We start from the raw sequence: 24,646 nt of genomic DNA on the forward strand, positions 1-24,646 counted from the left end.
ATCCGGCGCCCCGACCGGGACTAGAACCTGGTGTGCCGGTGCCGCTAGGTGGAGGATTAGCCTATTGAGCCGCGGCGCCGGCCACTCTCCTTGTCTTTCACCATGTGACACGCTGCAGATCAAGAAGCAGGGAAAGCTTGGAGAGAGGGACCTTCAGCAACAAGGTTGGCGTCTTCTTGGGGTGAGATGTTGCAGACCACACCCCACCCCATCTGTGTTTATGAGCACTTGTTACCGCAGACTCTTAGTCACCAGCTGATTATGCCTCTCTGAATGAGGAATTGCAATCAGTTTACTCAAGTCGCAGAGTAGGTATGGCAGAGGCTTCTGGCCCCAGAGTGGCAGCTCTATGTGGGATGCAGACTGTGGTTAACCAGTTGGCTGGTTATTCTGATCCCGTTGTGTTTCATCATGTTTTCTTCCATCTTATTGACTTCTGTGAAGACCGGGGAGAAACTATGACGGACATAGCAAGCAGGGAGGAAATCAAAGTCTCTCTGTACATCAGTCATGACCAGATACTTCAATTCTCAGGCCCATCAGTCCCTGACCTGCTTTGTAGCACAGGGGTTGTTGCTAAGCCAGCCCCGTTCATCTCAGTGCTGAAGCTGCTGGGGTAATGGGCTTCAAGGCTTCTTAGCCGACAGTTTGCTAGACAGCTGTTTGCTTAGAAAAGAGACCTTTAAGATATACGACAGAGTGCCTCGGAGCAAGTGCGTCCTGTGGAGGGCGGGACTTCAGGCCAAGCACGAGGTGTCTGCTCATTGACTGGTAACGGAGACATTATTTGCTTCACCTGGAAGGTCCACACCTCTCACACGGAGGAGAGACTTGGAAGGCACTTGCCCTTCTTTCTTTCACTTCACTTCTGCCATCTAAGGCATTTCAAGAGAGACCTTTTCACTTCATCATAAACTGTCCCAAAAGGCAAATCCATAGAGACAGAAAGTGTAGTCAACCTGCATTTCAACAACTTCTGATCAGAAATATTCAGGAAAAGTAATAATACAGCAATTAAAAAAAATACAGCCCAGCAACTGTCTCCATTGTATCAGGAATTTACATTGTATTAGGTCTGATAATGTAATCTGGATGATTTAAAGGATACAGGAGGATGAGAGCAGCTTCTAGTCAAACGCTGCACCATTTTATATTAGGGACTCGAGCATCTGCCCTGGAACCAATTCCCCTTGGATAGCGAGGGTTAGTGGTTATGTGGGACTGGGAATGGGAACTGTGACTAACTGTAAAATAAGTTTGTGAAATCTTACGGGAATGATGAAATGTCTTAAAAATAGATTATGTTAGATGGTTATAAAATCCTATCAATTTGCTGGAAATTGTTAAAGAAAGTTTGGGCACAGCATTGTGGCGCAGTGGGTTAAGTTGCTGCCTGTGATGCCAGCATCACATGTCTGAGCTCCAGTTCAAGCCCCGGCCTCTCTACTTGCTAATGTGCCTGGAAAGGCAGCAGATAATGGCCCAAATCCTTGCACCCCTGCCACTCACATGGGAAACCCAGATAGAGCTCCAGGCTTCTGGCTTCACCCTTGTCTGGCCTCAGACGTTGCAGCTGTTTGGGGAGTGAACCAGTGGATAGAAGATCTCGCTCCCTTCCTCCCTCCCTCTTTCCCTCCCTCCCCCTACCCCCCTTCCATTTAAATAAATAAATCTTTTAAAAATACTTAAAATTGGCAAATGGCATGGTCTATAATTTATGCCTGAATCAAACTGTTGGTTTTTAAAAGAGGAGGAATGTGGAGGTAGACCCTGGGCAGCTGTTGATACCCTGCCCATGTTCCTGAGGCCAGCTATGTTCCTGTACAGGCTAACTGGCCTCCACCTCAGTCCTAAAGCTCTGGCCACCGGAGGCCACTCTGTGTGCCTGTGTGGCAGGTGGGAAGTGCCAGTAACTGGGAGGAGTTACTGTATGAATACCTCGGCTCCCTTGCGCTGGTGTCACGTATCCTACAGTGTCACCCAGAGTTCTCTGAGCAGCACTGAGGTGCAGTGCCTGTTGTGGTATCTCACTTCATTCGTTCTTTTTCACTCCCTTCTGATGTCTCTTGGGATCTCTGAGCACATACTATTAAATCCAGCCAAGTTTTTGTGTCAGTCTTCCTGTTGGGAAGACATATTGGAAGTTGGTAAGAACTAGAAGTAGATGAAAGAGTTTGAATGGAAAGTGAATCATAGACTTCAGGATCTGATAGCCTGGGTTTCAGTCAGCTCTACCTTGATAGCTGACTGATATTTCCTCTCTTTCTCATGTCTCATCTTCGTGGCACGCCTGCTCTAGGAATGGTATGAGGTTGCAGGACGATTGTGCAGCTGGAGCCCTTAGTCGGCACAGAGCTGGCACAGTGTAAGTTTCTAATTACACATAATTCTATGGGGTGGTGATTTGTCCACCAAATAGTCACAGACATTTGAACCAGACTGAAAAGAGGATTAGTTGGATTTGCTGGGGCTCATCCGGGGAGTGTGCATTTGTAGCCAGGCCCAAAAGCTCTGATCTTGCTGCTGGGGTGACATGGATACCACCCTCACCAAATGACATCTTTCACTCTGTTGTGGGCAGAACTGGGAACAGACTATACCTCATTTTGTCTCAGTGAACAAACTGGATTGAACACTTCTCCAAAGGGGCCCATTTAAAGTAATATCAAATATTAGTAGAATGTGTCTTATGACCTTCTGAGAGAAACGACATTGTCTTCTCTCTCTTGGTCCCAAATTAAGCCTAGATCTCTCATTGGATGGAAGAGTGATTCTGCTTTGATTGATTGTGGCGCTCTGCAGAGGTATTTCATTTCTCTTAGCCTGTGTCCTTATCTGTACAAAGGAGACAATAATGCTTACCTCAAAGGGATATCCCAAAGATTACACAGCTCAGGATAGGCAAGCAGCAGCAGCCAGGTCTAGACTGCAGCAGGTGGCCTGCAGACATTCACCCCTTTATCTCCCTCTGTTCTTGCTTCTCCAGAGATGAGAACTTGGGTAGACATTTGGTTCCTTCCATCTGCAGGAAACAGACCATGTTTCTGGGCCTCAGTGACCTTCATGAAACAGGCAGAATCAATCCAGCAGGCAGGGTGAATACGTGGCATATACCACCATTCTTCCTTCCACAGCAATGGCAGACATTACTAATTGATCATGGCTCTTTTCATTTGAGTTTGGAGACAGTCCCAGAATCTTTTCCTGCATGGTGCTGTGAGCCACCACTACCAGCTGATCAAATTTGGCATTTGGGATGAAAGTGATTTGCCAACCCCTGGCATAAGCGTAAAAGCAACAGAATTTAGCACAAGGTCTGGAACTCAATAAATACTTAATAAATAGATGACTAATGGATAAATTCCACAAGTTTATTTAATGCTGCCATTGCCTGTGTCTTCATTAGACAGTGTTTTTTAAAGATCAAGGCCAAATTGCACCAGGCCCTCCTCTTGAAATGTGAGTCGTCTCTTAGCGGTCACAGGTTTCAGATGGTACCCAGAATGCTCCTACATTTGGGTACAAAAGTGCCTCCTCTGAAAATATGTAGATTGATAGATGATGTCATCTTGGGAGATTAAAGCTCCTTTCGTGACAATATTTTTCCAAGTGCTGGCTGCACAGAAACTTCTTGGAACTATAAGCAATTTGAAGAGCTTATTGCAGCGACAGAGGAGAAATCCTTACTTGGTAGAGCATAGCTGACTATGTTCTGACCATCTCGGAACTGAGAGTCGGGGTCTGCAGCTGAACTGTAAGGCCACACCCAGTGGTGGTCTCCTTGGGAAACTGGTTTTCGCTGTTGGAATGAATGGCTGCCCTTTTAAAGCAAAGACCAGCTTCAGACATGAAGTCTGCAAGGGTGAGCATCCCGTGCTATTAATCACTGCAAGATTGATTCCTAGTCCTGTGTTTGCCTCCTTTTAATGTAAATTTTAAAGTATTAATTATGTTTATACAATTATGAAAGTTAAATACACTTATAAAACTGCAGAAATTTTGAAAGACAAAAATAATCCATAGATTCACAAAGATAATGACTATTTTAAACATGTTATGTGAATCCTTTTTTTAAAAAAATTAATTTATTTTCCCTTTGTTTGAAAGGGAGAGAGAGAGAAAGAAATGTCTTCCATTTCCTGGTTCATTCCCCAAATGCCCACAACACCCAGTGCTGTGCCAAACTGAAGCCAAGAACTAGGAACTCACTCCAAGGCCCCCACTTGGGACAGGGACCAAAGCACTTGTGCTGTCACCTGCTGCCTCCCAGGGTACACATCATCAGGCAGCTGGATCAGACACTGGAACTCAAACCAGGCACTCAGATAGAGCTTGCACATGTCCCAGACAACAACAGATGCCCACCCATAGGTCCTATTAATATCTGAGATATTTCACTATATTGTCATTAAGTGATGAGTGTATGTGTGTGTGTGCACGTGCATAGTCGAGGGGCTTAAGGTTGAGCTGGTTCTCCCTGCCCGAAGATTTAATCATCTGTGTCTGCATAGTGAAGCTTCGTAAAATCCGAAAAGGACAGAGTTCAGATGAGTTTCCATGCGGCCGTGTTCAGGTTGAGGTTCCTGGAGGGTATGGCGCAAGGGAGGCTTGGGAGCACTGACCCTTCCCGCATGTATGTATGCATTCACCCTCACCTACGTGTGCAACTGTTCAGCATCCTGTGCTACATCCTTTACGAGAAGCTTGTAAGTGGGATTCTCTGGGTTCTGTGTTCTGCTCTGGCAAATTAATTTAACTCCAGGAGGGCTTCAGGGGAAGTCCAGTGTACAGTCAGTTTTTCAGAGGGATGGGTAAACGACTCGGGGCTGGTGATTGGTACAGAAATGAGGGGCAGTCTTGGAGGTACTGAGTCCTTGAGCTGTGAGATCTCAGGCATTTAACTCCAAGGAGAGAGGACACTAGAGGATACCTAGCTGGTATCTGTTACAGACTCAGTTGATGCCTTGGTGTGTGGGGACCACACCTGGTCACAGACACCCTCTGTGTTGATTCTTGCAGTGTAAAAGCAGAGGAAGAGTTATTTTTCTACAGAATTGATGTCAGGATACACTGTGTTGTGCATAGTTAATAGACAAATGTGGATTTAGTGAAGCAAATATTTTAATGAGATATAGTGAAATTATTGTGATATAATTTACATACCACAATAATTCACCTGTTTTGGCATATTTACAGGGTTGTGCGACCATTACTGCAACCTGATTTTATAGTATCTCCATCACCCCTCCTCCTGCCTCCCCAAATAAACCACATACCCATTAGCACCAACTCCTCCTTTCTCCCTCTCCCCTGCCCCTGACAACCACTAATCTACTTTCTGTCTCAACACATTCGTCTATTTTGGATGTCTCCGATACACTGAATCACACAGTGTGTGGTCGTCCGTGCCCGGCTTCCTTCCTTAGCATAATGATGTCTTGGAGACTCAGCCGTGTGGCAGGATCAATCAGGACTTCCTTCTCTCACGTTGCTGAATTGTAGTCCAGGGCACCATTTATGTTTTCACCACACTCAACGTCTCTGTCGTTCTCTCCCGGTTTCTAAGGCTCAGTTTGCTCCAAATCGTCTTCCTAACTGTTTCTCAAGCGTCTGCAGCCCCCTCTGCCTCCTCTGGTGTTTTCCTACAGAGCTGCTTTCTCCTTTCTTTCGCTGTCTCTTCTGAAAGTGTCCTGGCTTTATTTACTTTATTTATTTCCCATTCAAGCCTTTCTTCATGCATGTGGAATTTTTTGGTGCATGGTATCAGATGGGAGACCAGCATTGTTCCAATGGAAAATAAGTTGGGTTAGCAACATCCTTTCAATAAGCCATATTTCCCTACTGGATCCCAGGGCTGTCTTTGAGTTGTCTTACAGTGATCTAATTGTGTTCCCATTCCCACCCCAGATACATCACAGTTATTTCTCTATATTTGACTTTATGATGTATTTGATACTTATTAAGGTATGTGTATATTTGCCTTGAATGTACTGATATATGCATGCATGTATTTGTTTATTTTTATGGATTCTATGGCATTTCCTCTTGCATTAATTTAAATTCATCTTCCACTTCCTGTCCCCTCCACCCTAAAAGGCAAACTTGTATTTTAACTGATAGTGGAATTTTCAGTTAATTTTATAGAGTTTTGGTAAGATTTGCAGTTTTTCATCCTTTTAACTCAAGAACATGGTACTTATTTCTGTTGGTATGGATGTTGTTTTATGAAATTCAGTGAGATTTTTAAGACGGTTTTAATAACAATTTTCATAATGTAATTCCTGAACCTGTCTTGCTAAGTGGTTTCTCAAGTTGTTTCACTGTTTGGTTCTATTGTGACTATGGTACTTTTTCCATCTAATGTCCCCCATATCCATTTTTAGGTCTTTAATGCTAGGATAAAAGAAAGGTTCTTAATATTTGTACATTTTATGGTTCCAGTTACCTTACAGATACTCATTGATTCTAACAGGTTTATTTTATTTTATTACTTTTTTACTAGAATTTATTAGGTTTATTTAGTATACAAGCAAAGCATTAGCAAAGAAGAGAGTCTTTTCTTTTCCAGTGCTTACACTGATTATTTTCCCGTCCTAATGCATTTATAAGAAATTCTGTCCTTATTTGAAAGTTTTTGCCATGCATAGCATTTTTGTTCAATAGCATTTACTGTATTTGAGTGATTTCCTTCTGTTATGTTTTATTCCATGTCTTATTAGGAATGACTATCAAAGGTGGGCAGATTGACTTCTCAGATTCGTCTTTAACATGCTGATGTAATTGAAAGTTTTGGTGATACTATTCCTGATTCAGATCAGCTTTGAATTACTGGAACAAACATCACTTGATCTTAACACTTTGTTCCTTGATTCTGGTAGCTTTTTCAAAATACTTTTCTTTATTCATAAGTAAAATTTACTTGTCGTTTTATTTTTTTGGTGCTTTGCTTACTAGAAATGGGATTTTTAAATAATCAAAAATTCTCTGTTGTTTTCAAGGGCAAAGGTTCACCCTGTACCAAGTTTAGCTTGCACACCCGTATACCTGTAGAGCTGTTTACCTGTACACTGATTCTGGCACACATCACACCAATTGAACAAGAGTTTCTGGGCGTGGGTTTTGGACATCAGTATTCTTCAATAAGTCTTTGCAGGTGATTCTAGCATGAGGTCAAGGCTGAGAACCACTGTGCATGATTTGGGATTATTTAAATACTATTAGGACAGTATTTTACGTAAGATTGTATAAAGTTTAGCTTTCAGCTTCTCTCCTCTGGGGTCTTAGTAGGTGGTAAATCCCTCATCTCTTTGTGGTAATTGTTTTCCTCAAGCTTTCTGCCTTCCTTTGGGTGATCTGCCTTTGTTTCAAGCACTTAGCCCCTTAACCTAGGCTACCCAGTGCTCTCTTATGTGCAGTGTCCTCTTCCACTCTCCTTTTCTTCTGGAGTTTTTGTTAAGTCTTCCTTTTTACATGAATGTGTTTCCTTTCTTCTAACTCTCACTTGTGGCAGGTTTAATCTGGGTCTTTAAAAATGAATGTTTGAATTTGTTTTTCCTTTCCTCCATTGTTTATGCTTTCTATTCTGTTAAACCCAGTCTCTTTCATTGCTAATTTTCTGCCCAGAGTTCCTTTCAGTGTATTTTGTTTTTATTCTAAACTTCTGGGTTCACGAACAATCTCCTTATTGTTTTATTATTCATTCTTTTTAATGCAGACATTGCACTCTATTTGTTTTCCTGACTATAGATAGTTTTTGCTGTATTCTATAGATTTTGGTATAAAGTGTTCTCTTATTTATTGCTTTAAAAGGATTGAATTTTATTATTTAGGATTATGTATCTCAATCTTCAAGTTATTAAAAATAAGTAAAATAAATAATGAAATATTTCTACTATTACTGGCTTATGGCTTGAGAAAAATCTCTTTTATTTCATACATTAAAATTGTGTTCCTGTCCAGGTATATGATAGATTTCATGTTTATAAGAAAATAATATTTATTTTCTGTTAGGGTAAGTATGTTTCTCCATGAATCTATTAAATTGAGTTTGTAGGTTACACTATGCAATTTCTCCATGTCCTTACTTATTTTTATTTCTATTTATCTGACTGCTATGGAGAAGAAGCGTATTGATTTCTTCAAATATTTATGTATTCGTTTTATCAAGTTCTCATTGCCTTATAATAGTTTGCAGGTTCTGTGCTTGGTGTTACCATGTACTCAGTGCTGCTTCGAGCACTTTTAGACATTCATTCGCTTATCTAAGCCCCATCACAATCCTAGGAGAAGGGTAAAAAGTTCTCCCAGTTTCCCAGGTAAAGAAGAGACAAGAACATGAAACAATTTGTCCCAAGTCCCAGATGTGTATAAAATATATGCAGGATTCAAACCCAGGGTGGATTGGATCCAGAGTCTCATTCCCAACCATTGCTTCACTTCTGCCATCTGTGGCCTGGTATTCCCCCACCTCTTGCCAGTGCCCTCACCATTACACGGCAAGCATAGGTTCTCCATCTTCCCGTGTGACCCCTTTCTGGGGACTCCAGTCCATGCACTCCAAGTGAGCAGCAACTCAAGCCAGGGTCATCAACACCACTCACTGAGATGTCAGTAAGATGTGGCTGGGAGTGCAATGCATTCATTAATGCAGCCAAAGTGCCCTGAGCAACCACCACGTGCCAATCAGGGCAGTAGACAAGGCTGACCAAATCCTGCCCTCATGCGGTGACTCCCCCAGCAGGGCGAGACAGACGTAAGACAGTAACCAGAGCCAGTTGTAGATGAGCTGCGGTAGATGCTCTGGCAAACAGAACAACGGAGAGGTGGCCGGGAGTGTTGTGTTGGGGGCTGTGATGCCAGGGGTTAGTCAGGCAAGGCTTCAGTGAGCTGACTTGTCTGTAGCAGCGTGGATGACATAGGGAAGGAGACAGGAAGGTATCTGGATGAAGAACATTCCTGCCGGCGCTGCAGCTCACTAGGCTAATCTTCCACCTTGCGGCACTGGCACACGGGGTTCTAGTCCCGGTCCGGGTGCCAGATTCTGTCCCGGTTGCCCCTCTTCCAGGCCAGCTCTCTGCTGTGGCCCGGGAGTGCAGTGGAGGATGGCTCTACTGCTTGGGTCCTGCACCTGCATGGGAGACCAGGAGAAGTACCTGGCTCCTGCCTTCGAATCACCGTGGTGCACCGGCTGCAGCGCACCGGCCGTGGCGGCCATTGGAGGGTGAACCAACGGCAAAGGAAGACCTTTCTCTCTGTCTCTCTCTCTCACTGTCCACTCTGCCTGTCAAAAAAATAAAAAAAAAAAAAGAACATTCCTGATAGGATGAACAACTGGGCAATGCTGCGGCTCCAGAGGTGGCAAGGAAGCCAGGTGATGGAGGAGCATGAGTACAAGGGAGGGAGGGCCAGGTGCAGCAGACCATGGAGGTGTTAGGGACCCGGCTGCCTCTCTTGCTGGCTCATTGTACCACTGACCTCTATCCTCGTGGTCACAAGATGGCTGCTGAGGTTCTGGCTGCTGTCCATCCCAGGCAGAAAGAATGAGAATGACAAGAGGAAAAAGAAGGTACATCCCGAAGTATCTAGCACCTTCTTTCAAAAGGATTTCCTGGGAGTTCCGCCTGTAGCATATCAACTGTCATCTCTCATCACTCCTCACTACACAAAGGCTGGGAACCATTGCTTTGGGCTTGGGGTACATTATCATTCCAGATAAAATCAGAATTTCTTACCAAACAGGAGGGGAAGAATGAATAGTTTATATGCAGCTGGCAGAGGCTGGTGTGTCAAATGGCCCTCCAGTAAGCTCCTGTTGCTGTTAACCATTATGGAACAGAGTCCTTAGGTGAGCAGGTAAAGGACTGGAGCAACAGGTGCAGGACAGACTGGGATTAGCATGCAGATTGGAGGTGACAGCCAAGATGGGGAGCAGGAGGGGACTAGCAGGGATGGCAGGACTGAGCTCCCCAGCTCAGAGATGCACGGGCTAAATACGGGCATCTGGGGCTTAGGGACCTTTGGAAAAGCTACAGTGGTGAAGCTGATAAAGTGAAAGATTGGACAGAAACCAGCCAGATTGAACATACCAGTTGCTTTCAATCCTTTTTTGGCAAAACAGTATTTCTTCACTTTTTTGTGTGTGGACTTTTTTTCCTAACCCATTCCGTCGCTCCTGTTAAGCCTGCACAAATAGTTTGAGTTTTGATGAATCATCGTTAGAGAAAACCCAAAATGACAAAAGAAGTACAGCGATGTAGCAACATTATTCCTTTATAGATCGCAACAGCATGTATGTACACGTGAAGAAATAGATATCCACGTTATTTGTTCGGTCAATAGATGATGTTTGGAACGGAAAAGGAATCAGACTCCTCCAACAGCTGTGCTCCTTGGGAAGTCCTGAGGACTCCAAAGTCCCTGCCTCGAGGGGTCTCCCCGCCCGGCCTGTTGCACTCAGGCAGCTCATTCTATTTTCTCCAGAGTACTCCGCACTCTGAGAGTGTTCATCTAACAGGGGACTGCCAAAAGCTCGTGGAAATTGGAATTAAAAGGTGGGTTTGTGTTGGTACGAAGATATTTTGAAAGCCATGGCTTTTTCATAATATGCATCTCCATTAGCATTCGGAAGGTCCCTTGTGTTCCCCACCGGAGGCCAGGGACTTCCTCTTAGCCAGGGTTGGATTTCCACGAAACCTCAGTACGCTGCTTGTCCCAGGCCTTGAGTAGGTTCTCAGTAAATATTCAGTGGCTGTGATTGGCTGACGTCTGCCAGGCAGGGCACCCAGTGAGTGCTCAGTCAGGGCTCCGCCTCCTCGCCTTCATCGTGACCACCACCATCATCATTCTTGTAATGGGCACAGCCGTAAACCTGTAGCCCCAGGGGCCAGATTAGGCAACTCTGACGCCATAGTAAGCATTTCTTGGACAGGACAGCAGTGCCTGCCAGTCTGGTCTGACGCTGGGACCTCATGTGCACCCCCTTTCAAACATTTGAGTGATGTGAGTGTGGCATCACCATGGTGAGATCTCACAGGTCAAAGTGCCGGTGCAGGCCAGGGTCTGATCACCCTTTCAGCAGTGCCGCCGGTTCCGATTTTCTCCATCTGGCATCTCCTCCTCCCACCTCTCACCTTTCAGCTCCTCTCCCGTAAGCCCCACCCTTGCAAGTTGGTGGGTTTTGCCTGTGATGTGTTCCAGCTCCTCTTGTTGCTCTCCCTCCCCCTGCCTTTCCTCCCTGTCTCCAGATCTTTGGCACAGGAAACCCTGTGGTTACAGGAGTGATTTGCTACCTAGAGCTCCCTCTGCTGATATCTGGGTGGATGATTTGCCTGAACACCCGCAGGTTTCAGAAGCACATCTGGGGGTCGGGCAGGGTTTGTCTGCGGTCTGATCTGAGGCTGTTTTCTCCTGTTGGATGGGGCCGGGGACAGGTGCCGTCTGTCCATGGCCTCTCCTGCGAGGAGGGGCTCCAGGGAGGCCTTCAGCATCCTGGCTCCTCTGGCCTCAGTTTGTAAGCACTTGCTAGAGAGTCAGGGATGGTGGGGGGTGGGAGGGAGGCCTGTGCACAGCTCTCTCACTGACCCAGAAACAGGTGACCCACCTGTTTCTGATTTCTGTCTTGATGCAGAAGTGAAACTTAGGGGGAATTTTTACTTTTTTTAAAAAGCGAAGTGAGGTCAATTTGTAGAGTACGGGTAGAAACAGACTCCAATAAACCAAGGAGAGACAGGCACATGTTTGCGATTTTCAAGGAAAAGCAGCAAAACCATGCACTTGGCCAGAGTGGACTCTGAGGCTACTGTTGGCTGCGTGTTGAGCCCCTGCACTGCGGCGTCCTGGGGCGGCGCTGCTGCGGGGGAGGACAGGAAAGCCCCAGGCGGACAGGCCTTCCACCCTGCTTGCTGCTGCCCGGGCCAGCCGCTTATATAAAACAGGGGACAGGCTGCTGTCCACACTCACCTGTGCCCTTGCCCATCCCCAAAGCCTGCAGACACCCAGACGTGGTTTTTCTTCACCGTCTAGGAGCGGACGTTGAGTTTCAGTGCTGTCAAGCATCCTGCTTCCAATCGCACAGTTCAGTGTCACGAGTTGGTGCTAGAGGCTGGGTTCCAATCCACCAGCTGTTCTGCTGCCCCCACCCCATAACAGGTGTTCATTTCACAGACAAGGTTTACTCTGGGCCCTGCACTGCGGTGTCAAGTGCCAGAGATGGTAGAGACGAATGACATGAACTCCTGGCCCTTGGAGTAACTGCACTCTTCTATCCTGGATTGAGTGCCCCTTCTTCCAGGTAGCCTTCCTTGACTACTTTTTTTTTTCTCTCTGATATCTTGGGACACTCTTAATTTACAGCCCACCGATATCTAATATTATGAAACTCATGATAAGAATTATCTCATTTCATCCTCACAAGCAAGCTATAAGATAAGCCTTATGATCAGCCCCGTTTTGCGGCTGAAGGCATTGAGGCATAGAAGTTAACTGGTGCAGAATGTGTCAGCGAGAAAGTAGCAGAGCTGGGGGTCTGTCCTGGGTGTTCGGGCTCTTGTCCACTCCACACACTGACTGCTCTTCCTGCCCACACCCCTCTCCTGCTGCCCTGACCTCCTGGCCACTCCTGGGGCCTGAAGACCCCTCTTTTCCTGATCTCCCTCAATACCCCTAGCTCACAGCTGGGCCTGTCCAGGAGCTCAAAATCACGCTTTAACTGATTGCCCCCTCTTTCCACTGGAAAGTGATGATGAGACAAGATTTGGGGGTGTGGGTAGGGAGGGAATCCCACACATCAGTTGGAATTTCTTTAGAACCCCGGTTGTCAGTCAAGCGAGCATGGGAACCATATTTAAAAACAGATTTTCGCTAGAGAATCTACGTCATGCTGTAGTTTGCTTGCCCAGCGTGTAACAGGGTCCAGTGCATCTTTGTTGAGTAATGGAGAAATCTTTGAGAATTGAGAGTCACTGCTGTGGCCAGGGCTACAGCCGGAGTCCTAGGCGGTACTTTCTGCTCTGTTGTACACACCCCACTCTGCCTGTCTCACATTGTGCCACCTTGAGAGCTAAAGGCAGAACTCTCCTAATGTGAAAAGGCTCTTTGTGCTTGGTTTGATTTAGGGACACATGACGCCCACACCCTGCTCCCAGGGGCTCAGGCACTACGCACAGCACCAGTGCGCCCCATGAACTGAGCTGGGCATTTCACATATGCCAAAGTACACGCCCACCCAAGCCGCCTGCTGCTTGGCCTCACTTTGGGGAAGACGCTTGGGGTCTGACTTGGGGCAGGAGGAAGGACCTGGTGCCCCCGGGAGCTTGCCTTCCTGCTCTTCCACTTCAGATGATTTTTTCATCCTAGAAACATCACATAAACTGTTGATGGCATCCATAACCTGCCTGAGGGTTTAAACCTCCTTCTTGGTGGTGTTTTATGAGTTAAGATAAACAACCCTCTCTCTCTCTCCCCTCCAGGGACTTGGGGCCCTGGATCCTTAACCTCTCTCTTAAGCCTCTTAAGAGGACTGTGGCTAAATGTGTCTCATGGAGGAAGCAGATGACATCACTGTTGCTCAGGGAAGAAATGCAGCAGAGACCTGGAAGCAGAGATGGGCCAGAGGCAGGGCTGCCAAGAGTCCCAGAGGAGGCCCTACTGGGATGCTGGGATCGGGACATGGTTTAGACACCAAGGGAGAGAGCTGGCGACCTGATGGCTCTTGGGGACCAAGTCATCCACCCACTCCTGTGGCACTAAAGAAGCAGTGGTCCCTGGTGGGGAGGGGACAGCTCAAGGTTGTGTGGCAGGAGAGAGGCTAGGGCTGCCTCCCCTACTCACTGCCTCTTTGCTGTCAGACCCTGAGCCCCAGGGAGCACCCAAGTGGTTGCAGGGAAGTTGGCTTCCTGCCAGTGCCAGCGGTGAAGAACGGGCCGTTGGCCAAGCTGATCAGCACATTCTCTCTCTCTAGCCACAGTGATCGGTTTAGGGGTGGACCTGAGCAGAGAATCCTGGGGAATACTGACTCTCCTTTCCCCGCATTAGAAATGTGCATGTGGTGCAAGGAGTCTCAGCTACTGAGGGCACACATCTGTGACATGAGGAGAGGACCCATGGAAGGAAGAGAGGAGATACGGAAGGGAAGGGAGTTCTAAGTGGTGGTTCTGAGCAGCTGGATCGGACCTCACCTGAAGTCTGCTCTGGAATGTTCAGTTGTACAATCCAGTAAAGTCTACTTTTTAAGAGGGGTGTTTTCTTGCTTGCAATCCAAAGATTCCCACCTGATAAAGAGGTGGCAGGAGACTGGTGGCCCTGGGAGCTGGCCTGTGTGCCTCTATCCCATTCCTCAGTAGACGCGCTGAACCTACTGGGCCAGGCTGTAGATACTCCGAAGGCTCCCTCTGGTCAGGAGCTAGGAATCCCATCGAGTTTGCATCCGGCACTCCTAGTTCAGGGAAGTCGGTTGGCTAAGATGCATGGGTCCAGAAAACATTTTCCTGGGGGTCACTCCAGTACCTTCCTCTCTCTGGTGAACCTTAAGAACTTTGGGCATGTCCCTGTAGTGATGCCAGCCTCATTACATTTAAAAGATTTTGTTGGGTCCGGTGTTGTGGTGTCGTGGGCTAAGCCACCACCAGTAATGCTGGCATCCTGTATGGGTGCTGGTTTGAGTCCTGACTGTTCCACTTCCAATCCAGCTCCTTGCTGATGTGCCTGGGAAGGTGGTGGAGGATGGCCCAATTCCTTGGGACCTGCACCCATATGGGAGACCTGTAAGAAGCTCCTGGTTCCTGGCTTTGGCTTGGCCTAGCCCTGGCTGTTGTGGCCATTTGGGGAGTAAACCAGCAGATGGAAGATCTCTCTTGTGTCTCCACCCCCCCAAACTCTGCATTTTGAATGAATAAATAAATCTTTAAAAGTTTTTATTTGTTTACTATCTGAAAGGGAGAGGGGGAGAGAAAGAGATCTTCCATCCACTGCTTTATACTCTGAACACCTTTAACAGCCAGGGCTGGGCCAGGCCAAAGCCAGGATGGAACTCAATCCAGGTCTCCTACATGGGTGCTAGGGGCCCAACCACTTGGGCCATCTTCTGCTACCTCCAAAGGAGCCTGTTAGAAGGAAGCTGGAATCAGAAGAGGACCTGGGACTTGAACCAGGGACTCCAACATGGGACTCAGGCATCCCGCATGGGGTCTTAACTAGCGGGTCAGACGCCTGTCCCAGTTCCACTAAAGTTCAGTAACTGACACCTGCGTGCAGTTGCTCGGGGGAGGGGAGCTCAGTGCTGGCTCACGTCTGGAGCGCTGAGCCTGGCCGGCTGTGTGACACAGGTTAGTGTTCATGGATGCTTGTGGAGGCGATGACCTGATCATCACTCCCTACCTCGCTCTCTAGTGGATCCTCTTTGCACTCCACTGGCTTCCCTTAAAATCAGGATGAGGTCAAAAAGCACCGTGGACCTGATGTGCTGCATTCCCACAGGGCGTGCAAGTCCTGCACAGGTTGCCAACCCCATCCCGCGTGGCTGCATGCAAAACCCTGGACCGGAGAACAGGGGCGGGAAAGACCGGATGCATTGATTCAGGGCCTGCTGGGGATGCAGCTGGAGCTGGGAAGAGGCAGCTCAGGCTAGGAGGAGCCCTCCCCGCTCAAGGTCACCAGGAAAGAGGGGCCAGGACTGGAAAGGACAAGACCCATTCCCCAGGAGTGAGCCATGTGTAGGCAGAAGGCGGGCTTCCGGGTGGGTGCAGTGCGGGGCACGAACTCCGGGGCTTTCAGCCTGCGAAGGAAAGCCCACGGGTCTCCTTTTTCACACTAAAGCACTTTGCCGGGCATGGAGTCTGTTGCCTCGTGAGTCCGCAGGGACCAGCGCAGTGACTCAGTGAGCGCCGAGTACTCCGCCAGGGGTGGGCGTGTGATTCAGGAGTCACTCACGCGCTGGCGCGCATCAATCCCAGGCGCTAGGCAAAGCCTCTTCCCACCCTAACAGCTGGGATCCAGGGGTCCAGCTGGGACCCCGGGTGGCTGGGGTCCTGGCCTCTCGCCTCCACTCGCCGCCGGGACGGCAAACTCCGGGCAAAAAGCCCCGCTCTGTTCACCCGCCTCCCGCCTGCTCGCCACTCGGGAAGGCAGCTCTCCGGACCCGCCGCTTCCAGACGCCCTGGATGTGGAGCGAGCCCACCCGCTCCCGAGCTGCCCCACTGTCCTCGCCGCCGCCGGCCCTCCTCCGCGTTCCCACTCCGGTGCTGGAGGTGTTCAACTGCCCCAGTCGCCGCCCTCCCCTTTCCCTCCTCCCTTCCGCACCTCGGCTCCGCCCCCAGCCCCGCCTCTCTCTGCCCCAGCCCAGGGGCACCCGGCCCCTGCCCTGCCCCATCGCCCGCCCCTCCTGGCTGGGACCAGAGTGTAGGGGAGAGGGGAGCCGCGCGGGCTACGCGCCCCCTCCTCTGGAGCCCCGGCCCCGCACGCGCGCGCGCGCGCGCTCCCGCCGCCCCCACCGCGGCCTCCGGCTCCCGCCTCCCAGCCTTCCCCTCCTCCTGGTGACGTCCGGGTCCCTGCCCGTCTGAAAACTCCGCGCCGCGGCGGTGGAGGCGGCGGTGGCGGCGGCGGCGGCGGCGGAGGAGGAGGAGCGCGGCGAGCCGAGGCGGCGGCGGCTCGAGTGGGAGCCCGAGCAGCAGCCGGCGGCAGCGGGAGCCGCGGGCAGTGCGGGGGCAGCCCGGAGCGCGCCGGGGGTCCCCGCGCCCCGCTCGCCCGCCGTGCTCCGAAGATGGTGGCGGCGCCGTGCGCCCGGAGGCTGGCCCGGCGCTCTCACTCGGCGCTGCTCGCGGCGCTCACGGTGCTGCTGCTGCAGACGCTGATCGTGTGGAATTTCAGCAGCCTCGACTCCGGGGCCGGCGAGCGCCGTGCGGGCGCAGCAGCCGGCGGCGCCGAGCAGCCGCCCCCGGCCCCGGCCCCGCACCGGGAGCGCCGGGACCTGCCCGCCGAGCCGGCTGCAGCCCGAGGAGGTGGCGGCGGCGGCGGCGGAGGAGGAGGACGGGGGCCGCGGGCGCGGGGAGGCGGCCCCGGAGATCCGCGGGCGCAGCCTCCGGCCCGCCGCGGGGCACTGCCCTCCCGGGCACTGGTAAGATCCCCCTCTGGGCTGGCACCTCGCGGGGAGGCGGGAGGGCAGCCCTTGGACCCTGGTGCCGGCTCTCCTCATATCCCCTGGGGCCCCTGCCGGTTGAGGACTGCTGCTGGGGGTCTGGGGAAGTTATTTCCAGGGGACGCGCCCTGGGAGGTGACCGGAGCCAGCTGGGGTTTCTGTTCTCCGGGTGCCTGGCGGTTGCCCTGACCTGTGTAGCACGCGTGGGGCTGCTGGTGCGACGCTCGCTGCCTGGTGTGTGCATCGCGCCCGGAGCCTCAGCCGCTGCTCAGGGGTGGCTCCCGCAGCTGCATCTCTTTGCCGAGTTGGGTGCAGACAGCTGAGTCCCCTGCTCGCTCTGGCCTGGTGTGGAGGCTGGGGTGCACGCCCCTGAATCAAGACTCAGTCGGGGATACCTGGGCTCACTCTGGGTGTCGTGTGTCCCCTTGGTGGCCAGCTGAACCTTCTATCTCCAACCATGTTCTCCCATCTCTCGCTCGCTCGCTCGCTCGCTCTGTCTCTGTCTCTTTCTTTTTACCTCCTCTTCGTTTCCAATTCTGGGACATGGCCCTTCACTTCTGCGAGCCACTTCCCTCTCTCTGTCCTGTGTGTGTTGTGTCCCTCCATCCCGCCCTTCTGGTATGTGAACGGTTTAGCTTTGAACCTGTCTGGCGAAGCCCGTCTGGGGTCCTTCCGCTTCTTGGCCTTCCTCCCTGTCTCCAACTTCTCCAGGGATGCCCTTCACACCTCCTTCCTGAGAGCAGGCAGCGGGCCAGGGTCTCACTCAGCTCAGGCAGGTGGGTGTGAGCCTCTGTCTTCAGGCACAGCTGATGTGCTGGGTGTCTGTCTGGAGCATGCCACTTGCCTGCCTGCAGGGATTTGCCTGGAATCTGAAGGATATCAGACACGGGGCGGTGTGTGTGCCTGTGAGACTTCAGCTTCCTTAGGGACCAAGCGCTTGTCCCTGCCGTGTGTCACGTTGGGAGCCCTCACTGAAGACCGCCTCCGTGCACAGCGTGACACTTTCTGAGCTGCTCAACTTCTTCAGAGTTTGCGTGACCCTCTGTGCCAGCGTGTGGCTCTCTGTGCCTGGAGCCAGCCCTGGGGCGGGATGTGATGGCATTTCCCACTGCTCTGTGGGGTGCAGGGAGCCCCAGGACATTGTCAGGGAAGGGTGTTGTGAGCGAATGCCTTCTGACTCCTGGAGTTGATCGTGATGTGAACTGGCAGAAACGTAACTACAAGTTCCCGCTGAACTCAGGAGCCCTACAAGGAGGTGGGGTGGAGGCGTCAGGGGCAGGTACTGCCAGCCCCGGGTAGAAACACAGAGGATCGACATGGGGGCATCAGGGGCTAGTTCAGATGGGGTTCCTGGGCCCTTTTAGGTTGAGCAGGCCACCTGTTGAAACAAGCGAACGGAGAGAAGGGGTCTGGGCTGACTGTCTTCAGGGGTTCCTGCCTGTAGCGCATCCATCCACAGTTTCCTTTTGGGCTGTCTTCTTCTCCCTCTCACCCCGGCTCAGCCGCAGAGGGGCTCACAGTTGCCAGGGTTGGGGCGGGCAGTGCCATTTTCATTTCTGATTCCGTTTGGAATTCTGGTCCAGCCCTGGAGCTGCTTTGCTTTTCTGAGGCTTCTGCTTCCACCTGTAAGCGCACGTACTTTCCTCCCACCCACGTCTCCCCGCGTCTCGATTTCTTCCCCTTCCGACTTGGACACCTAAGTCATTTGGTTCTGTTTTCAGTGCTCTTCCCTTCCTGGTCGTTGTCTACCATGCTCCTGGGTTTGTATTTTATTTGCACGTCTCTTGCCTGTCTTTCTTCCTCCCTTACATCCACCCCCGTGGCTGGCTTAAGTCTTGAAATCACAGCACACACCTACTGGCTGCAGCCAGGGCTCTGCCCTCCTCCCATTGCGCCCACCCAGCCCCTGCCCTTCCAAGGAGCTCAAGGAGACCAGAAGGGGGCAGGCTGTTCCCAAAGTCCAGTGTAGCTGGCGCTTGGGTTGCAGGCAAGAAGACTGGACGGTTCAGGAGCAGCAGAGGCCCTTGTTTCCCGACCCTGATGGGGCCGCTGCCTGCGTGATGTTCGGGAGGGAGACGCGGGCGTGGGACATGTGAAGAAACCTCGTTGTGGTTTTCCAGATGGCTCTTGCAGGGGCTGGTGAGCCACATGCTTGCGAGATGATGTCTCATGGCAGTGCTCTGTTGCCGGCGGGGGTGGTCTGGAGCTGGCTATGTGTGTGGAGTGTATTCTAAAGCTGACCTTGCTGCTCCCTTATTCCCGCCCTCCCAGAGGGTCTGCACCTGTGCCCTCTCTGTGTTTGGGGAGCTGCAGACCGGTGGAAAGACCCGATTGTATTTTTGGCGCGTTGAAGAAGCGAAGAGGAAACACCCAGCGTCTCAGGCAGGCAGTCAGAGGGCAGAAGGACGATGGCCACGTGGGTTTATCCATCAAAGATTTCCAAGCTGGCTTTCCGTCTCGCCGCTCTTGCAAAGCTCTTGCGTATTAGCATTACTGGGTGGATTGCAGCTGAGTTGCGTGGCTGTGATTCTGATTCCTTTGCTGGGTCTCCAGTAAGCTGTGGATTTTGCTGTCATCCTAGACTCGAGGAAATAGGCAGGCTCACTTAGGGAGGGAGGGAAAATATTGGGAGGGAGCTAAAATATTGGGAGGGAGCTGTCAGAAAATCAGCCTACAGGTTCTGAATAGGAGTTTTGGATAAAGCGAAAGAGAGCACTGTGTGTTAACGCAACCAGTGTTTATTTTCTTTCTCTTGAAGCCTTCACATATGTATGCCCTTAGATAAACTGTACTCAGTAAGTTTCCCTTAAGAAAGCTGATTCTTTAGGGGCCTCCTTGCCTACTCCATACACACATTTAAATGGAATGGAGTTTGTGCATTTTCTAAATTATTGATTTTTTCAGCAGAAACTTCTCATACTTCACATTATTCAGGTAACTCAGACTTTTTCAGATCTTGGCATTGACGTTGAAAGGTTGGTTCTCTGGATCCAGTTCCCCTCTGGTTCTGCCAACCTCGGAGGCCTGGCTTTCCTTTTATCCAGATGTTTTGAGACCAAAGAGAACAAAGGGTATTTTGTTGATGGTTCCTTTTTTCACACTTTCAAGGAAGTTTTATTTTGTTTGAACGATGCATTACACTTTGTATACAGAAGTATGGATCGTTGAACAATATTTATCTTACTGCAAATGTTGCCATCTGTTAACCATATATTAGAAAGTGTTAAATATATAAATAAAAGTAGACATTATTTATGCATAAGTATAGGTACAAGTATGTGTATAAAATTATGTATGCATAGATATGTATTTGTATTCCTTCCACTTTTTTAGATTCTACACGTTCTGTCTAGTTTATCAGTACTTTTTTTATCTTCTAGAAGGTTGGGTGGGAAAATGCTTGTTATTTTTCAGATGGGAAATCAACTGAGGCCTAAGTTCTCATTTACTGGGGGTTGTACAGCTTTGACCCATGGTCTTCATACGAAAAGGAAATTTGGTGGTGTGAGCTGGAGCAGATACTTGAAATCATTGTGTCCCATTGTATGTGTTTGTCCCCAGAAAACAAAAGTGTCATGAAATATATCTCTATGCTAAGAATCTGCCTCCCCCCACAGAACTATTTATGACTAAGAGGAGTCTCAATCTATTATTTTAGTATCTTCCCTATTTTGTTGTTCTTACAGATTTATTTCACATATTTGAAAGGCAGAGGGACATGCAGAAAGAGGGAGGGAGAGAGAGAAAGAGCGTGAGTGATATCTTTCATCCATTAGTTCTCTCCCCAAATGGCTCCAACAGCCAGGTCTGGGCCAGGTGGGAGCCAGAAGCCTTGAACTCCATCTGTGTCTGCTGCGTGGGTGGCAGGGGACCCAAGCACTTGGGCCATCTTCCACTTCACTTCCAGGCTGGTCAGCAGGGAACTGAATGGGAAGCGGAGCAGCCAGGACTCAAACCGGTGCTCTGATACGGGATGCTGGTGCCACAAGCAGCTACTTAATGCCTGTGCCTCAACACCAGCCCCATTTGCGTCTGTTTTAGCATTTCTGTGCACAAGTGAAACGCACACCTGGCCTGCACTGGCTTAGTCGTCACCCACTCTTTAGCTTTTGTTTGATGCTGCCCTAGGAGTTGCTATGACTGCTCTCCCTCTCTCCTTTCCCTCTGCGTCTCACCATTCCTATAGCCCAGAATGCCATCCACCAGGGACAATGAGGATATACTTTGAGAAACTAAAAAAAAAAAAAAATAGTAAAAAATACAAACCCAACCCCAACAAAACCCCAATTCACAGGGAAGGGTGTTGGAACAGAAGTCACAGGAAATATGCACATATGAAAGAGGCCTCTGCTCCAGTACCCGTCAGAGACCTGGTTCAAACCCCAGCTGTGGTCCGTCCCACCTTCCAAAGTCCTGGGCCCTTCACTTTGTCTTTGCTCCTCTATGATTGGGCTCCCCCGTTGACCCGTGTGTATGAAATAGAAAAATGCAGGTGAACCATTTAGTGTACAAATTGTCACAGGAGCTGTTCTTAAAAGGAAAGTCTTGGTATGTTTGAAAATAAGCAATTTTTTTTTGCAATTACTCATTTTCCCACACAAAGTAGGGTTTGAGTGAAATCCAAGGCAGTAAAATACATCCAGCTCTTGTGTGTGCCAGGCTTGGAGCAGGATGGGGTGTGGTAGAGCGAGGGAGTACCAACATTTATTGAGTGCTGGCTGTATGCCAAAGCATCATTTTGGTGTTTTGCATATATTAGGCTACTAAATACTTACAAAAAGAAAAGAAAGGAAAAAAGAATTCAAGAAGGAGGAGGGCATCCTCCAGTGTGACAGAGCTGAGTGCCGAGACCGGGCCGGAAGTCGCTGCTCTGGCGTCGCTGGTGCCGGGCGGGAGCGCTGCAGGCTTTGCAGACATGATCTCACCAGGTGGCTGAGTCCTCCTGACTTTACGGGCTAGGCCTGTGCTGTTCCCATTTCAAGGGTGAGAAAACTGAGGGTCAGGGAGGCAGAGCTGTGTGCTCATGAAGATCGCAAAGCCGGGGAGGAGCAGCCCTGGGATCCAGGCTCAGGTCGCCCCCTTCCCAGTGACACCAGATTTCTGAACTCTTGGAAGCACCCTCAGGGCAGCCAGATCATTCCTGAACTGTCGTTAAATAGCATTCTCCCCACTTCTTACTGCGGACTCTTAAGTGTGTGCCTGTTCCAGGAGAGGGGCGCATATACGGTTTGTCTTGCATCAGACGCCCAAGTAATGATGCCAGTAGAAGGGCAGCAAAACAGCAGAATGCCTCTCCAGCAGTCGCAGTGTGCTAGGCACGGTTGTAAACCCTTTATACACACACGTGTGTTAATTCGTTAAATCCTTGAAGCCGTGTGACAACACGTTACAGCAGCCAGAAGTCGTGGTGTTGAACATAACCAGATTGTGTTCTAGAAACTTTACAAATATTAACTCATGGAAACCTCAGCTGTGCTGAGGAAGCTGAGGCCTGGGCAGGGTGGGGGTCAGGAAGGAGATGTGACACTCAGTGAGGTCCCCAAGGTCGTCCGTTATAAACGGCAGAGCTGGGGTTGCAACCCAGGCGGCCGGTCGTCTGGCTGCTCTGCGGTGCTCCATTCTGTGTCCTCCCTCTTAGAAGGGTCTCGTGAAGACAGCAGCCTTGGAATTGTCTGTGTTGTATGGAGGCACACGGTACTTGATTCCATCAAAATGCTGGGCTCCGAGGACAGCGTTTATTTTATGAGATATATTTAAGATGTACCACATGATGTTTTGAAACATATAGATAATAAAAAGGTTACTATAGTTATACAAAGTCACATATCATCTCAAATAGTGACTCCTTTCTCTTTTTTTTCAATTGGTAAGAGCATCTCCTATCTGATGTTTCTGCAATACTCCTGAATCTAACATAGCATTAGGAAGCAGAGTGCTCTCTGCGCAGGCTTGCTCATCCTTTGGCCTCCGTCTCCTCACTCCGAGGCAGGAATGACAGTCCTAGTAGACAGGGTATTGCCCTGTTGGGAAATATGTACTGTGCATACCAGGAAATAATTGAACTTGAACTGCCGAGTTGCCCAGAGAAAGGAGTCTTGAATTCAGCTGTGTAGCCGGGGAAGGAAGGGCAAGAGGCTGCCGTGTGAGGCTCCTTGGCTGGTGGAGCAGGCCGTCCCCTCCCCACAGTGACTTCCTGCTGCTCACCCGGTTACACAGCTCCGTGGCCGTCTCGGAGAGCCTGGGCACAGGGGCCAGCCGCAGAAGCTGTGTCTGCCAGCGTGCCGTCTCAGTCACCTGGAGGATGCTTCCTTCCGCCTGCCACAGAAACTGCCCGTTAGCCCACAGATATGCATCGGGTTGTGCCCCTCTGATCCGATCCTTGTGGTTAGCTTGTCCCCTCCCTGCTAGAAGTAGGAGATGTTAAAAAGACCTGGTGGGGAAGTGGGGTGTGCCCTGGGCTCTGAACACCGGCATTGTTAGTGTCACTGGGAGCCATGGGGAGGGGGTGGGGCCCATTCTGAAGACACTTTGGGGGATGTGGGGGCAGTGAAATGGATCTGTTCCCTCTTAGATTTGTCCCGGCCACGTGCCCACTGGCTTACGTGGGCTCGTATGCTGATGGGTACTGATGAGGTAACGCGGTTACAAGCATTGGTTTCTCCTCCCAGGGACTCTTGGGTTGTGATCCTGGGCCACCATGCACTTTCTTTTGTTTAAACCCTAAGGAGTCAAGGTTTGTGGGGCCGGGAGATTGCTGCAGGGTGCACAGACAGTGTCGCTGTGGCGGTGGTGAGGAGGAGGACAAGGAGGAAGAAACCTTTCACTGAATGCTCACCTCCCACCAGATACTGAGGAAGTACCAGAAGGGCATGATCTCACTGAATCCTTACAGCATTTTGCAAGTTAAGAGCCATTGTTGTCTGTTTTACTGATTAAAAGTAATTTAAAAAGTAAGGCAGAAGTGGCCAAGCTGGGAACTAGACTTGGGTGGTGATTCCAAAAAAAAAAAAAAAAAAATGCTGTGTTCTTGGTCTCTACCCAATCAGAGTGAGTCCCTTAGCTCTAGCCCCCTTGTTCTCTGCCATCCGTCCCATTCCTTCATGCATGCATGCATCTGTCCATCTGTCTACCCCTTCTTCTATCCATTCAGCCATCTACCCATCTGTTTGTCCCTTCATCTGTCTGTCCATCCATCCATCCATCTGTCTACCCAACCATCTTTCCAATTGTTTGTCCATCTGACCATCTGTCCATCTATCCATCCCATCTTCTGCCCATCCATGCATGTATCTGCCACCCAGCCAGCCACATACCTATCCACCTATCCTAAACCCCAACAGCTGGAGTGTGCTAGACGCTGTGTCCAGCACCGGAGCCCTCCTGGTAACAGGACAGACGTGATCCCTGCCGTCCGAGGTCAGGGCCACTGCTGATGAATGGCCTGTCACCAGGAGATTCCTTTGACATGCTATCTCAGGTCACTGCTGATCTCCTTTCCCCATGGTGGCCTGTTGGACA

The 24,646-nt window shown here is 50.0% G+C and overlaps 1 protein-coding gene across 1 annotated transcript in view; it reads left to right on the top strand.

Annotated features, from left to right (window-relative positions):
* Nucleotides 1–16,354: 16,354 nt before the first annotated feature.
* XYLT1 (xylosyltransferase 1) overlaps nt 16,355–24,646 on the top strand; it is a 339,213-nt gene continuing 330,921 nt past the window's right edge. The window contains exon 1 of the mRNA XM_070064777.1: nt 16,355–17,107. Within this exon, the coding sequence (XP_069920878.1) occupies nt 16,754–17,107 (354 nt within the window). The 5' untranslated portion in view covers nt 16,355–16,753. The remainder of the gene's footprint in view (nt 17,108–24,646) is intronic.

Source organism: Oryctolagus cuniculus, chromosome 19 (genome assembly GCF_964237555.1).
Source record: "Oryctolagus cuniculus chromosome 19, mOryCun1.1, whole genome shotgun sequence".
Classification (NCBI taxonomy): domain Eukaryota; kingdom Metazoa; phylum Chordata; class Mammalia; order Lagomorpha; family Leporidae; genus Oryctolagus; species Oryctolagus cuniculus.